Source organism: Salvelinus fontinalis, unplaced genomic scaffold, assembly GCF_029448725.1.
Source record: "Salvelinus fontinalis isolate EN_2023a unplaced genomic scaffold, ASM2944872v1 scaffold_0247, whole genome shotgun sequence".
Lineage (NCBI taxonomy): Eukaryota > Metazoa > Chordata > Actinopteri > Salmoniformes > Salmonidae > Salvelinus > Salvelinus fontinalis.
The window spans coordinates 81,254-97,198 of record NW_026600456.1 but is presented as its reverse complement, the minus strand read 5'-3'; the positions used below and the strand labels follow the sequence as shown (position 1 = coordinate 97,198).

The 15,945-nt window shown below is 45.3% G+C and overlaps 1 protein-coding gene and 1 long non-coding RNA gene across 2 annotated transcripts in view; both read right to left on the bottom strand.

The window, feature by feature from the left end:
- Positions 1–5,772: 5,772 nt before the first annotated feature.
- LOC129844900 (uncharacterized) lies at positions 5,773–6,448 on the bottom strand. The gene is made up of 2 exons (XR_008758027.1): positions 6,358–6,448; positions 5,773–6,201 (listed from the first exon to the last, which is right to left on the bottom strand). It is a non-coding gene; the product is annotated as an uncharacterized LOC129844900 (long non-coding RNA).
- An 8,036-nt stretch (positions 6,449–14,484) lies between these two features.
- LOC129844899 (ras-related protein Rab-21) overlaps positions 14,485–15,945 on the bottom strand; it is a 32,642-nt gene continuing 31,181 nt past the window's right edge. Inside the window, exons 5-7 of the mRNA XM_055913067.1 lie at positions 15,317–15,371; positions 14,933–15,021; positions 14,485–14,654 (exon numbers count right to left, since the gene is read on the bottom strand). Of these exons, the coding sequence (XP_055769042.1) occupies positions 14,512–14,654; positions 14,933–15,021; positions 15,317–15,371 (287 nt within the window). The 3' untranslated portion in view covers positions 14,485–14,511. The remainder of the gene's footprint in view (positions 14,655–14,932; positions 15,022–15,316; positions 15,372–15,945) is intronic.

Here is a 15,945-nt window from a genome sequence, read left to right as displayed (position 1 = left end):
GGGCAAGATTAATGACAATAAACGTCAACCTGCGAGGAGGATGGGTCTCCTCCCGTCTGAGGGAGAATCTCAAATGCATACTCCTCGCGTCCTCTCTCTCCTCGCGTCCTCTCTCTCCTCGCGTCCTCTCTCTCCTCGCGTCCTCTCTCTCCTCGTCTCCTTCTCAAAACACATTGGGAAAAAGGTCCTTCCCCTCTGATCTTCTCCTCCAATGGGTTTTGAGAAGGAGCCGAGGAGAAATTAAGTTTCTCCCTGACTCTTGTTCCTCTCAAGGTTTCTTCCTTCTAAGGAGATGTTTACTTGTCACTATACTGCTGCTTGCACAGGGATCAAGGCCGGCTTACGGTAAAAGCACTTTGTGACTGATGATATAGAAAGGGATTTATGGATGGAATTTGATTTGTCCCAGAGGGCAATTGGTTTTGCAGCAGGTAAGGACGAGACATGTAAAAAAACATGTAAAATCCACATAGATCACAATGATACACCAGAACAACAACACAATGATAAACCATGACAACAGCACAATGATACACCATGACAACAACACAATGATACACCATGACAACAACACAATGATAAACAAAGACAACAGCACAATGTTACACCATGACAACAACACAATGATACACCATGACAACAACACAATGATACACCATGACAACAACACAACGATACACCATGAAAACAACACAATGATACACACTGACAACAACACAATGATTCACCATGACAACAACACCATGACAACAACACAATGATACACCATGACAACAACACAACAATACACCATGACAACAACACAACAATACAAAATGGAAACAACACAATGACAACAACACCATTATACACACTGACAACACAATGACGCACAAATATAACGACAACAACACAATGATACACAATGACAACACATAACCGGATAGAAACCAACATCACATAACCAGATAAAAACCATCACATAACCAGATAAAAACCATCACATAACCAGATAAAAACCATCACATAACCAGATTGTTCAACTCATTACCTGGCTAGCTCAGTGGGTGGAGCCTGATCTCTTAATCTCAGTGTCGTTGGTTCAAGCCCCCCGTTGGATGATCATTTCCTTTGGGGGTGGCAGGGAACCTAGAGGTTAGAGAAGCGGACCAGTAACGTTCGAATTCTGCTCGGAAGTGGGCCAGCAACTGAAGAGTTGCAAGTATCAATAACCTAGATGCAATCACCTGCCGTTGTGCCTTTGAGCAAGGCAATTAACCCCTGAAATGCTCAACGGATGCAGTAGTACGGCTGCCCTCTGCTCCAATCTCTCCGATCTCTGTATATACAGGGCTGCCCTCTGTTCCAATCTCTGTATATACAGGGCTGCCCTCTGCTCCAATCTCTGTATATACAGGGCTGCCTACTGTTCCAATCTCTGTATATACAGGGCTGCCCTCTGCTCCAACCTCTGTATATACAGGGCTGCCCTCTGCTCCAATCTCTGTATATACAGGGCTGCCTACTGTTCCAATCTCTGTATATACAGGGCTGCCCTCTGTTCCAACCTCTGTATATACAGGGCTGCCCTCTGTTCCAATCTCTGTATATACAGGGCTGCCCTCTGTTCCAATCTCTGTATATACAGGGCTGCCCTCTGTTCCAACCTCTGTATATACAGGGCTGCCCTCTGTTCCAATCTCTCCAATCTCTGTATATACAGGGCTGCCCTCTGCTCCAATCTCTGTATATACAGGGCTGCCCTCTGTTCCAATCTCTGTATATACAGGGCTGCCCTCTGCTCCAATCTCTGTATATACAGGGCTGCCCTCTGCTCCAATCTCTGTATATACAGGGCTGCCCTCTGTTCCAATCTCTGTATATACAGGGCTGCCCTCTGTTCCAATCTCTGTATATACAGGGCTGCCCTCTGTTCCAACCTCTGTATATACAGGGCTGCCCTCTGTTCCAATCTCTGTATATACCGGGCTGCCCTCTGCTCCAATCTCTGTATATACCGGGCTGCCCTCTGTTCCAATCTCTCCAATCTCTGTATATACAGGGCTGCCCTCTGTTCCAATCTCTCCAATCTCTGTATATACAGGGCTGCCCTCTGCTCCAACCTCTGTATATACAGGGCTGCCCTCTGTTCCAATCTCTGTATATACAGGGCTGCCCTCTGTTCCAACCTCTGTATATACAGGGCTGTCCTCTGTTCCAATCTCTGTATATACAGGGCTGCCCTCTGTTCCAATCTCTGTATATACAGGGCTGCCTACTGTTCCAATCTCTGTATATACAGGGCTGCCCTCTGTTCCAATCTCTGTATATACAGGGCTGCCTACTGTTCCAATCTCTGTATATACAGGGCTGCCCTCTGTTCCAACCTCTGTATATACAGGGCTGCCCTCTGTTCCAATCTCTGTATATACAGGGCTGCCCTCTGTTCCAACCTCTGTATATACAGGGCTGCCCTCTGTTCCAATCTCTGTATATACAGGGCTGCCCTCTGCTCCAATCTCTGTATATACAGGGCTGCCCTCTGTTCCAATCTCTGTATATACAGGGCTGCCCTCTGTTCCAACCTCTGTATATACAGGGCTGCCCTCTGTTCCAATCTCTGTATATACAGGGCTGCCCTCTGTTCCAACCTCTGTATATATAGGGCTGCCCTCTGTTCCAACCTCTGTATATATAGGGCTGCCCTCTGCTCCAATCTCTGTATATACAGGGCTGCCCTCTGTTCCAATCTCTCCAACCTCTGTATATATAGGGCTGCCCTCTGTTCCAACCTCTGTATATACAGGGCTGCCCTCTGTTCCAACCTCTGTATATACAGGGCTGTCCTCTGTTCCAATCTCTGTATATACAGGGCTGCCCTCTGTTCCAACCTCTGTATATACAGGGCTGCCCTCTGTTCCAATCTCTCCAATCTCTGTATATACAGGGCTGCCCTCTGCTCCAACCTCTGTATATACAGGGCTGCCCTCTGTTCCAATCTCTGTATATACAGGGCTGCCCTCTGTTCCAACCTCTGTATATACAGGGCTGCCCTCTGTTCCAATCTCTCCAATCTCTGTATATACAGGGCTGCCCTCTGTTCCAATCTCTCCAATCTCTGTATATACAGGGCTGACCTCTGCTCCAATCTCTGTATATACAGGGCTGCCCTCTGCTCCAATCTCTCCAATCTCGCTATATACAGGGCTGCCCTCTGCTCCAATCTCTCCAACCTCTGTATATACAGGGCTGCCCTCTGCTCCAATCTCTCCAACCTCTGTATATACAGGGCTGCCCTCTGCTCCAATCTATGTATATACAGGGCTGCCCTCTGTTCCAACCTCTGTATATACAGGGCTGCCCTCTGCTCCAATCTCTGTATATACAGGGCTGCCCTCTGTTCCAATCTCTGTATATACAGGGCTGCCCTCTGTTCCAACCTCTGTATATACAGGGCTGCCCTCTGCTCCAATCTCTCCAACCTCTGTATATACAGGGCTGCCCTCTGCTCCAATCTCTGTATATACAGGGCTGCCCTCTGTTCCAATCTCTGTATATACAGGGCTGCCCTCTGTTCCAACCTCTGTATATACAGGGCTGCCCTCTGCTCCAATCTCTGTATATACAGGGCTGCCCTCTGCTCCAATCTCTGTATATACAGGGCTGCCCTCTGTTCCAACCTCTGTATATACAGGGCTGCCCTCTGCTCCAATCTCTGTATATACAGGGCTGCCCTCTGCTCCAATCTCTGTATATACAGGGCTGCCCTCTGTTCCAACCTCTGTATATACAGGGCTGCCCTCTGCTCCAATCTCTCCAACCTCTGTATATACAGGGCTGCCCTCTGCTCCAATCTCTGTATATACAGGGCTGCCCTCTGTTCCAACCTCTGTATATACAGGGCTGCCCTCTGTTCCAATCTCTGTATATACAGGGCTGCCCTCTGCTCCAATCTCTGTATATACAGGGCTGCCCTCTGCTCCAATCTCTGTATATACAGGGCTGCCCTCTGTTCCAACCTCTGTATATACAGGGCTGCCCTCTGCTCCAATCTCTGTATATACAGGGCTGCCCTCTGCTCCAATCTCTGTATATACAGGGCTGCCCTCTGTTCCAACCTCTGTATATACAGGGCTGCCCTCTGTTCCAATCTCTGTATATACAGGGCTGCCCTCTGCTCCAATCTCTCCAACCTCTGTATATACAGGGCTGCCCTCTGCTCCAATCTCTGTATATACAGGGCTGCCCTCTGTTCCAACCTCTGTATATACAGGGCTGCCCTCTGTTCCAATCTCTGTATATACAGGGCTGCCCTCTGTTCCAACCTCTGTATATACAGGGCTGCCCTCTCTTCCAACCTCTGTATATACAGGGCTGCCCTCTGTTCCAATCTCTGTATATACAGGGCTGCCCTCTGTTCCAATCTCTGTATATACAGGGCTGCCCTCTGCTCCAATCTCTCCAACCTCTGTATATACAGGGCTGCCCTCTGTTCCAATCTCTGTATATACAGGGCTGCCCTCTGCTCCAACCTCTGTATATACAGGGCTGCCCTCTGTTCCAATCTCTGTATATACAGGGCTGCCCTCTGTTCCAACCTCTGTATATACAGGGCTGCCCTCTGTTCCAATCTCTCCAATTTCTGTATATACAGGGCTGCCCTCTGTTCCAATCTCTGTATATACAGGGCTGCCCTCTGTTCCAACCTCTGTATATACAGGGCTGCCCTCTGCTCCAAACTCTGTATATACAGGGCTGCCCTCTGTTCCAATCTCTCCGATCTCTGTATATACAGGGCTGCCCTCTGTTCCAATCTCTTTATACAAAAAAAAATTGCTCTACCTGTTTTGCATGTTATTTTGTCATTAATACGTGTCACATATCAGTTTGCAAAAAAAAGATAATTGAGGTAATGAAGCCGCATACAAACATGGTGTCTTCTTGTTTTCTTGGCAGCTCCAAAACGCAGGTGTTTCAGCTCAGTGCTTTCTGCTTAGCCCAGGACCTCCACATCCGCCATCTTCACCTGTGGGATCATCTGAGACCAGCCACCTGGACAGCTGATGAAACTGAGGAGTATTTATGTCTGTAAGAAAGCCCTTTTGTGTGGAAAAACTCATTCTGATTGGCTGGGCCTGGCTCCCCAGCTGTGCCCCCTGCCCAGTCATGTGAAATCCATTGATTAGGGCCTAATGAATTCATTTCAATTGACTGATTTCCTTATATGAGCAGTAGCTCCGTAAAATAGTTGAAATTGTTGCATGTTGCATTTCTACTTTAGTTCAGTATAAACATATAAAACATGTAACATGGTATGTTTCTTACTACATAATGGATGTTGAAGTCAGATTTATTTTTCAAATTATGTAAATTGCCTTTTTTTTCTGTTTGTAATTAATTTTTTTCTTTTTGTTTCTTGTTTGGTTTATGATATTTAAAAAGAAGAAGACGTCATGATATTATTACTAACCAATAGATATTCTTGACTTATTGTTTCGTTGATTTTATTTAATATTAGATCAGTTGTTTCTCAATGTACCATCTGGCTTCTAAGAGTGAAGTGAAACCAATGATAAATGATAACCAGTTATTTATGCACTACTTTACCTCCCAAAAATTAAAAGAAATCATTTAACTGAAATATTATTTAGTCGTTATCTTTCTTAATTGGAGAAGAACATTTCTTTAAGCATTAGACAAAACATGGAGGACACTACCCAACTTCCAATTCTGTCTCATTGATCAAACAAATTATTTATAAAATCATTCAGTAGTCAGTTATTAAGAAGAGAATCAGGTCTACACTTTCATTCTTCCACAAAGCAGCACAAAGATTGCATCACCCGATCCGGTCCGTACAAAAATAACTGAATAACTCAAGCTTAATACATCCTGTTGGACTGGTTGGTTCTGATTCTGATGCGTTCGGTTAAATGATGAAGACACAAGATTGTTTGTTTTTCACCTTGTTATCAATGCTTAGTTCACACAAAAAGCCATAAACATTGTGATGTCATAGTACTATATGTCATCAAATCATTACAAAGCAGTAGGATTCAGCTGTGGAAGGAACTGTTTTCTACGTGAAGAGCAGAAAGCCAGAGAAGGTGCTGTGGTGGTTCTTGTCATCAAAGACGTTAAATTCTGCCACCAGACGAGTGTAGACCTCATCTCCTGCATCCAACTGCAGTGTGACACCATTGGATCCACCGTCCTCGGAGTCTGAAACGTCATCGGTCACAGTCACCATTAGAAGTCCAGTTTTATACAGTGATACTCTTCTCCCCTTGCTGGAGGTTGTTAAGGCAGTGTATGTGAAGTAGTAGACTCCATTAACCGGTGCTCCGAAGATACCCGTCACCGGACTGTAAGCCTCACCAATATTGTTGAAGACATGTTTGTAGACCAGGATGACATCATCACTATTTGGTCCTTTGGATTCAGACAGCGAGGCTGAGAAGGCCACCTTCGGTCTCTCTCTGTTCTCTCTCTTCAGTTCCTCCACGCTGGCTGCCATCTCATTCAGTTTGGTGCTCTGTTGAGCCACAATGGCTCTCAGCTCCTGGAGTAGGACTCTCTGTTCCTCCACCTGGCTCTCGCTGGCCCTCAGTGTGGTTTCCATAAAGATTGGCTTCTTGGCATTGTCTGTAATGTGAAAAACCTGATGCTCAGAGAGACAGCTGCAGAGAACAAACAGCAGAACAACGAAGGTCCTCATCTTTCAGATCAACTCTGGGATCCTTTGGTATCAAACACCTAAACTCAAGAATTATATACAGATGAATAGTGAACCATTTACTCAGTCATTTATTGTTAATACTTAACTGTCCTTGGATAGGTGCCGATGTTGCGTGTTCTGGTGTTTAAGTTCAAAGTTTTTATTGATCCACTGGCAGACAGTAAACACTCTCTGAAATACTTGCTGTGTTAACATAATTCTTTATATTAAGAGAATGAAACGAACATGTGTCTTATAAAAAGATATATACAATGTAGAGTGCAGAAAGTCAGTTACAGACATGCAGTACTTTGGCAACTAAGAAAGTATTTTTTTTAAACCTCCCTCTTTGGGCTGGATGTGTCCATATATAGGTCATACATGCTTAATCTATGAGCAGAATTACTTTACCTCAATTAACCATCAAATCCCTAGTTTAAAAGCAACTGTTTTTTTAAAATACATTTTCTCTACATTTCCCCCAACGTGGGCCAGCAATTCAAGTTCTAGCCAATGAGCGTCAGCCTCTCGCATTTGAGTGACAGCTAGCAAGAGGCCTGCCCAGCGTTATCCAATGAGTTCGCAGGGCTCAGTGGACACAGCAGAGAGAGAGAGATCAATGACGTGGTGCACATACAGTTGGAGTCATTAAAACTTGTTTTTCAACCACTACACACTTTTCTTGTTAACTATAGTTTTGGCAAGTCGGTTAGGACATCTACTTTGTGCATGACAAAAGTAATTTTTCCAACATTTGTTTACAGACAGATTATTTCACTTATAATTCACCGTATTACAATTCCAGTGGGTCAGAAGTTTACATACACTAAGTTGACTGTGCCTTTAAACAGCTTGGAAAATTTCAGAAAATTATGTCATGACATTAGAAGCTTCTGATTGACATCATTTAAGTCAATTGGAGGTGTACCTGTGGATGTATTTCAAGGCATACCTTCAAACTCAGTGCATCTTTGCTTGACATCATGGGAAAATCAAAAGAAATCATCCAAGACCTCAGAAAAAAAAATGTAGACCTCCACAAGTCTGGTTCATCCTTGGAAGCAATTTCCAAACACCTGAAGGTACCACGTTAATCTGTACAAACAATAGTACGCAAGTATAAACACAATGGTACTACGCAACCATCATACCGCTCAGGAAGGAAACGAGTTCCTAGAGAAGAACGTACTTTGGTGCGAAAAGTACAAATCAATCCCAGAACAACAGCAAAGGACCTTGTGAAGATGCTGGAGGAAACAGGTACAAAAGTATCTATATCCACAGTTAAACGAGTCCTATATTAATATAACCTGAAAGGCCGCTCAGCAAGGAAGAAGCCACTGCTCCAAAACCGCCATAAAAAAGCCAGACTACAGTTTTCAACTGCACATGGGACAAAGATCGTACTTTTTGGAGAAATGTCCTCTGGTTTGAAGACACAAAAATAGAACTGTTTGGCCATAATGACCATCGTTATGTTTGGAGGAAAAAGGGTGAGGCTTGCAAGCCGAAGAACACCATCCCAACCGTGAAGCACGGGGGTGGCAGCATCATGTTGTGGGGGTGCTTTGCTGCAGGAGGGACTGGTGCACTTCACAAAATAGATGGCATCATGAGGAAAGAAAATGATGTGGATATATTGAAGCAACATCATGACCAGGTAGACCTCAACATGACCAGGTAGACCTCCACACGGCGATAGTTTGACCAAGTAGACCTCCACATGGCGATAGACTGACCAGGTAGACCTCCACATGGCGATAGACTGACCAGGTAGACCTCCACATGGCGATAGACTGACCAGGTAGACCTCCACATGGCTATAGACTGACCAGGTAGACCTCCACATGGCTATAGACTGACCAAGTAGACCACCAGGTATAGACTGACCAGGTATACCTCCACATGGCAATAGACTGACCAGGTAGACCTCCACATGGTGATAGACTGACCAGGTAGACCTCCACATGGCTATAGACTGATCAGAATGGTAGAGTAACTAAGGGTCTGTTCAGGAGGGTGCATTATATACAGAATATAAATAGATTGTGTGGAGGACAGACATTGTCCGTCGTGTAGAACAGATATCGTCCGTCGTGTAGAACAGATATCGTCCGTCGTGTAGGACAGATATCGTCCGTCGTGTAGGACAGATATCGTCCGTCGTGTAGGACAGATATCGTCCGTCGTGTAGGACAGATATCGTCCGTCGTGTAGAACAGATATCGTCCGTCGTGTAGGACAGATATCCGTCGTGTAGAACAGTGAATTGAATACATCAGCTATACATTACATTTCCATCTGCTACAATCTGAACCTTTCACCTCACTGAATGTTACAATCAGCTGATCTGAGGCAAGAAGCTCCAGCCCCAGAGAATGACGCAGCTCTGATGGCTGCCTGCCTCGTGTGGAACCAGCCAGGCTTCAGACATGGTTGGTTGTAGTTACTGGAGTGAGAGGAGCTCACCACAGGGACAGACAGGGTTTGCAATGTACATGCATACCAATTCTCATGATCTCCTCCCACACACATTTAAAAGCATTGAATTGGTGTAGGACTGTGCTTGGGCTAGAGGGAGTTTCCACCATCTCTCTTACACCAGTCCAAGAACATATTTGCATGGAACCGGTGTTTAGAGCCACAGCAACAGTAGTGAAAGACCATCATTTACATGCTGCCAGCCTCTAGAACAACCCAAACCATGAAGACTGCTTCATTGAAGACTGAGCTTGTCAAATGTGTAGGGCAGGAGTGAAAACCTACAGGACGGTAGATCTCCAGGAACAGGGTTGGAGTGAAAACCTACAGGACAGTAGATCTCCAGGAACAGGGTTGGAGAGAAAACCTACAGGACAGTACATCTCCAGGAACAGGGTTGGAGAGAAAACCTACAGGACAGTAGATCTCCAGGAACAGGGTTGGCGTATAAACCTACAGGACAGTAACTCTCCAGGAACAGGGTTGGAGTATAAACCTACAGGACAGTAACTCTCCAGGAACAGGGTTGGAGTGAAAACCTACAGGACAGTAGATCTCCAGGAACAGGGTTGGAGTGAAAACCTACAGGACGGTAGATCTCCAGGAACAGGGTTGGAGTATAAACCTACAGGACAGTAGATCTCCAGGAACAGGGTTGGAGTGAAAACCTACAGGACAGTAGATCTCCAGGAACAGGGTTGGAGTATAAACCTACAGGACAGTAGATCTCCAGGAACAGGGTTGGAGTATAAACCTACAGGACAGTAGATCTCCAGGAACAGGGTTGGAGTGAAAACCTACAGGACAGTAGATCTCCAGGAACAGGGTTGGAGTGAAAACCTACAGGACAGTAGATCTCCAGGAACAGGGTTGGAGTGAAAACCTACAGGACAGTAACTCTCCAGGAACAGGGTTGGAGTGAAAACCTACAGGACGGTAGATCTTCAGGAACAGGGTTGGAGTGAAAACCTACAGGACAGTAACTCTCCAGGAACAGGGTTGGAGTGAAAACCTACAGGACAGTAACTCTCCAGGAACAGGGTTGGAGTATAAACCTACAGGACGGTAGATCTCCAGGAACAGGGTTGGAGTATAAACCTACAGGACAGTAGATCTCCAGGAACAGGGTTGGAGTATAAACCTACAGGACAGTAGATCTCCAGGAACAGGGTTGGAGTATAAACCTACAGGACAGTAGATCTCCAGGAACAGGGTTGGAGAGAAAACCTACAGGACAGTAGATCTCCAGGAACAGGGTTGGAGTATAAACCTACAGGACAGTAGATCTCCAGGAACAGGGTTGGAGTGAAAACCTACAGGACAGTAGATCTTCAGGAACAGGGTTGGAGAGAAAACCTACAGGACAGTAGATCTCCAGGAACAGGGTTGGTGAAAACCTACGGGACGGTAGATCTCCAGGAACAGGGTTAGACAGCCCTGGTGTAGGGGAATCTCTCTTTATCACAGTGTGGATACAGTATGTAGTTCTACCTGGTCACCGTATGGTTAAGTCTTATGGAGACCAGAGGCTGTAGTGACTGGGTTTAACCAGTCAGCACCGTATGGTTAAGTCTTATGGAGACCAGAGACTGTAGTGACTGGGTTTAACCAGTCAGCACCGTATGGTTAAGTCTTATGGAGACCAGAGGCTGTAATGACTGGGTTTAACCAGTCAGCACTGTATGGTTAAGTCTTATGGAGACCAGGGTTGTAGTGACTGTGTTTAACCAGTCAGCAAATGAAATGAAGCTTTTCATCCTGGTGAGGATAAACCAGGGCAGAGTAGCACATCTGGGTTCAAACACTATTCCATATCATTACCAACACTATTCCATATCATTACCAACACTATTCCATATCATTACCAACACTATTCCATATCATTACCAACACTATTCCATATCATTACCAACACTATTCCATATCATTACCAATACTTTAGCTGTGACTGAGTGTGGAACTAAAAGTGAAAACCCTGCCTATCAGGCTCAAGCAAACATTGTTGAATAGTCTTTGAACCCAGGTCTGTAGAGTAGAGACCAATCATGAATCTCTCCCCGTTTCCCTGCAGAAATCCACCATAGACATGTCATTAAATAACATGAGTTGACATGAGATCTGGAATGAAGTCTCCCTCCCCGTAGGTCTCCTCTCTGTGTAGCCGGCGCCAGGAGAACTTCTGTACATGGTGTTGGTGATCACAGTCCGTTGGTATCGTCTCAGGAAGTTACACTTTTACAACATGTCATCCTCCAATCAGAAGCAGAAGAATATGTCCTCCTCCAATCATAAGCAGTAGAACATGTCCTCCTCCAATCATAAGCAGTAGAACATGTCCTCCTCCAATCATAAGCAGTAGAACATGTTCTCCTCCAATCAGAAGCAGTAGAATATGTCCTCCTCCAATCATAAGCAGTAGAACATGTCCTCCTCCAATCAGAAGCAGTTGAACATGTTCTCCTCCAATCATAAGCAGTAGAACATGTCCTCCTCCAATCATAAGCAGTAGAACATGTTCTCCTCCAATCAGAAGCAGTAGAACATGTCCTCCTCCAATCATAAGCAGTAGAACATGTTCTCCTCCAATCATAAGCAGTAGAACATGTTCTCCTCCAATCATAAGCAGTAGAACATGTCCTCCTCCAATCAGAAGCAGTAGAACATGTCCTCCTCCAATCAGAAGCAGTAGAACATGTCCTCTTCCAATCAGAAGCAGTAGAACATGTTCTCCTCCAATCAGAAGCAGTAGAACATGTTCTCCTCCAATCAGAAGCAGTAGAACATGTTCTCCTCCAATCAGAAGCAGTACGTGACTACCTAACGCTATGTATTCTGAATATGTTTGAGTCTAAGTTCAAAACGGTTGGAGGATGTGTACTGAAGCTTCCATTGTTTCATAAAAAAGAATGACAATGTATTTGACACCTCTGCATTGTAAATAGTTATAATTGTTCTATTACAAAACACGACACTAGCAGTTTAAAAAATTACAATTCCAGAAAGTGTGCTTTCATCCACAATTGTTATTTCATTTTACAATCATTAAGACTATTGTACACTTTCCTACACCTGCGTATCGTTTCCCCAGAGCCTGTAAAAAGCAGATAAAACATCAACGTTATTCATACTCTTCATACGTTTTTTGGGTTGTTTTTTTAAATGTATTTTTTGTTGTTGTCATTTACATTTTTCACAGAGAAACTCGGCAAACAGGAAGAAAACGCAGTATAACAAAAGCATTGATAGTGACGGGTCAGTGCAAAAAATCTGCATTTTAAATCAGAGAGAAAGATCAAGAGAAAGGAGGGGAAGAGAGAACTTACAGTTCTTTTTTTGTTATTGAAAAAGCACAATGCATGTATTCATAAAGGGTCTCAGAGCAGAAACGCTGATCTAGGATCAGTTTACTCTTTTAGAACTCAATAAGGTTACAGAGACAGGTGGGACTCCTACCGAGAAGCTTTATGAACACAGGCCAAGAAAAGAGCTGGATGACGGAATCAGAGGGCTTTCACCACTTCACCACCACAGAAGAAGAAGCAGTACCGAAGGCTTGGACACATTTCCATACAACATGTACTTTAGTTTATCAACAATAAAGATCAGTTTTTTTCTTCTTCTTTCTCTAAAGTGAAACTAAATGAAGCCTTCAGAGACGGATCACATTATCCTCGCTAAAAAAAAAAGGCCTAGAAATCTGGGGTATGAGTGTTTATGAGTTATAATGTAGTCTGTTGGTTTATGTTCATTTCAGAGAGGTGGGGACAGTGTGTGTGTGTATTTCACGACAGTGTGTGAGTGTGTATTTCACACTAGTGTGTTAGAAGTCCATCTGCTAGTTTGTAGAAAGACAGAGGAGGCAGATTCCTTCCTTTCATGTTCTCTTCACCTCTTCATCACTCAGAAGTCTCATACGGATGGGTCAGCAGGGGGTGTCAGAAGTCTCATACGGATGGGTCAGCAGGGGGTGTCAGAAGTCTCATACGGATGGGTCAGCAGGGGGTGTCAGAAGTCTCATACGGATGGGTCAGCAGGGGGTGTCAGAAGTCTCATACGGATGGGTCAGCAGGGGGTGTCAGAAGTCTCATACGGATGGGTCAGCAGGGGGTGTCAGGAGTCTCATACGGATGGGTCAGCAGGGGGTGTCAGAAGTCTCATATGGATGGGTCAGCAGGGGGTGTCAGAAGTCTCATACGGATGGGTCAGCAGGGGGTGTCAGAAGTCTCATACGGATGGGTCAGCAGGGGGTGTCAGAAGTCTCATACGGATGGGTCAGCAGGGGGTGTCAGAAGTCTCATACGGATGGGTCAGCAGGGGGTGTCAGGAGTCTCATACGGATGGGTCAGCAGGGGGTGTCAGAAGTCTCATACGGATGGGTCAGGAGGGGGTGTCAGAAGTCTCATACGGATGGGTCAGCAGGGGGTGTCAGAAGTCTCATACGGATGGGTCAGGAGGGGGTGTCAGAAGTCTCATACGGATGGGTCAGGAGGGGGTGTCAGAAGTCTCATACGGATGGGTCAGCAGGGGGTGTCAGAAGTCTCATACGGATGGGTCAGCAGGGGGTGTCAGAAGTCTCATACGGATGGGTCAGCAGGGGGTGTCAGAAGTCTCATACGGATGGGTCAGGAGGGAGTGTCAGAAGTCTCATACGGATGGATCAGCAGGGGGTGTCAGAAGTCTCATACGGATGGGTCAGCAGGGGGTGTCAGAAGTCTCATACGGATGGGTCAGCAGGGGGTGTCAGAAGTCTCATACGGATGGGTCAGGAAGGGGCACCAATGAATGAATATTACAGTATAAAGAATAGTATATAAGCCAGCACATTGTTCCATAGAGGGAGAAGTGTAGTGAGTAAAGTGTACGATGACTCAGAGGGAGAACAGCAGTCTTCATGTCATAAGGAGGGAGATGAGAGGGGAGGCTGAGGGCAGAGGCAACAGTCCTGGTTGCTTAAGGGGGGAAAGGGGAGGATGGGGTAGGTTGGGACATGGAGGGTGGGGGTAAGTTGGGATGTGGAGGTGGGGGGGTAGGTTGGGATGTGGAGGTGGGGTGTAGGTTGGGACGTGGAGGTGGGGGTAAGTTGGGATGTGGAGGTGGGGGGGTAGGTTGGGATGTGGAGGTGGGGGGGTAGGTTGGGATGTGGAGGTGGGGGGGTAGGTTGGGATGTGGAGGTGGGGGGGTAGGTTGGGATGTGGAGGTGGGGGGGTAGGTTGGGATGTGGAGGTGGGGGGGTAGGTTGGGATGTGGAGGTGGGGGGTAAGTTGGGACGTGGAGGTGGGGGTTAAGTTGGGACATGGAGGTGGGGGGGTAAGTTGGGATGTGGAGGGTGGAGGTTAAGCGGATGAGCAGCAGCCCCCCGCGGCCGTGGCGGCTTGAGGGTCATCGTCCACGATCTGTACCCCCCTTCGTGATGTCGTTGACTGGCTGGCTCCGTTACCCTTCGCCCTCTCCTCTGCTTGGGCCGTCTCCATCATTCCTGTCAACAAAAGGGAGACGAGAGGGAGAGTCAGTACTGTGGGAGACCAAAGTCCTACCAACAAAAGCTGAAAGTCCTTACAACCAAGAAAAGCCAAACATCCTACAAACAAAAGCTTTAAGTCCAATCTACAAAATTCAGAAGTACTATCAACAAATATAAAAGTCCTACCAACTGGTCCATCATAATATAATCGTTTCCAGTATTTGATTTTTGTCTCAACCTGAGCCGGTACATTCATCATCACTATTCCATAACACGTGAGAACGGCTGCTTACTTTTACACAGGTCTAGGAACAGTTCTTCTATTCCCTTGTTTAGTTTGGCTGATGTGTGGTAGTGTTTCGCCCCCACGGACTCTGCATACCTGTGAGGAGAGGAATCCACAGAGAAGACAGACCAATCCGTTACACCAATCACCATTCAGTTGTCAACACTCAGACAAATGTGCGTTTTTAAGTTATCAATATTCCGACCAAATCACGTTTAGTTAACATTCAGACCAATCACCATTCAATTACATCGACATCCACAAACAAAAGAAGGCTGTAGACTTCCTGTTTAGACAACGTTATGAACAGGTACTCCAAAAGCAGTACAGCACCATAAGCTGATACGACTGAACACCCCTGTTGTACAAGGAGAAGAGTGACAAAACAAACCCTTCTGCCTCTTCAACTGATACATGTCTCTCCTTCTCCAGATCTACTTTATTACCTAAGAGAAGAACAAAGAGGATGTATTAGTTTAGAGATCACATACTGTATATTTGACATTAGCGCCACCAACTGTACATATAGTAGATTGAAGGCACACTTTATTCAACCAGGAAGAGACCATTGAGGTTAGAACCCTGTCATGTGATGGGGGTCGTGACTGCAACAGTCATGTTTATCTTGACAGCGTTAGTTTAACTCATGATTTACAATGCAGAAGTCATTGACCACCACACACAATTACGCCATATATAGATAGATATATATAGTGTTTTATATTTTTGCTCAGTGTGTATTTTATATATATAGAACAAAAATATAAAATGCAACATGTAAAGTGTTGGTCTCATAAGCTAAAATAAAAAAACGCAGAAATGTTCCATACTGACAAAAATTTCTCTCAAATATTGTGCACAAATGTATTTACATTCCTGTTTGTGAGCATTTCTCCTTTGCAAAGATAATCCATCCACCTGACAGATGTGGCATATCAAGAAGCTGATTAAACGCCATGATCATTACACAGGTGCACCTTGTGCTGGGGACAATAAAGGGCCACTAAAAAAAATGCAGTT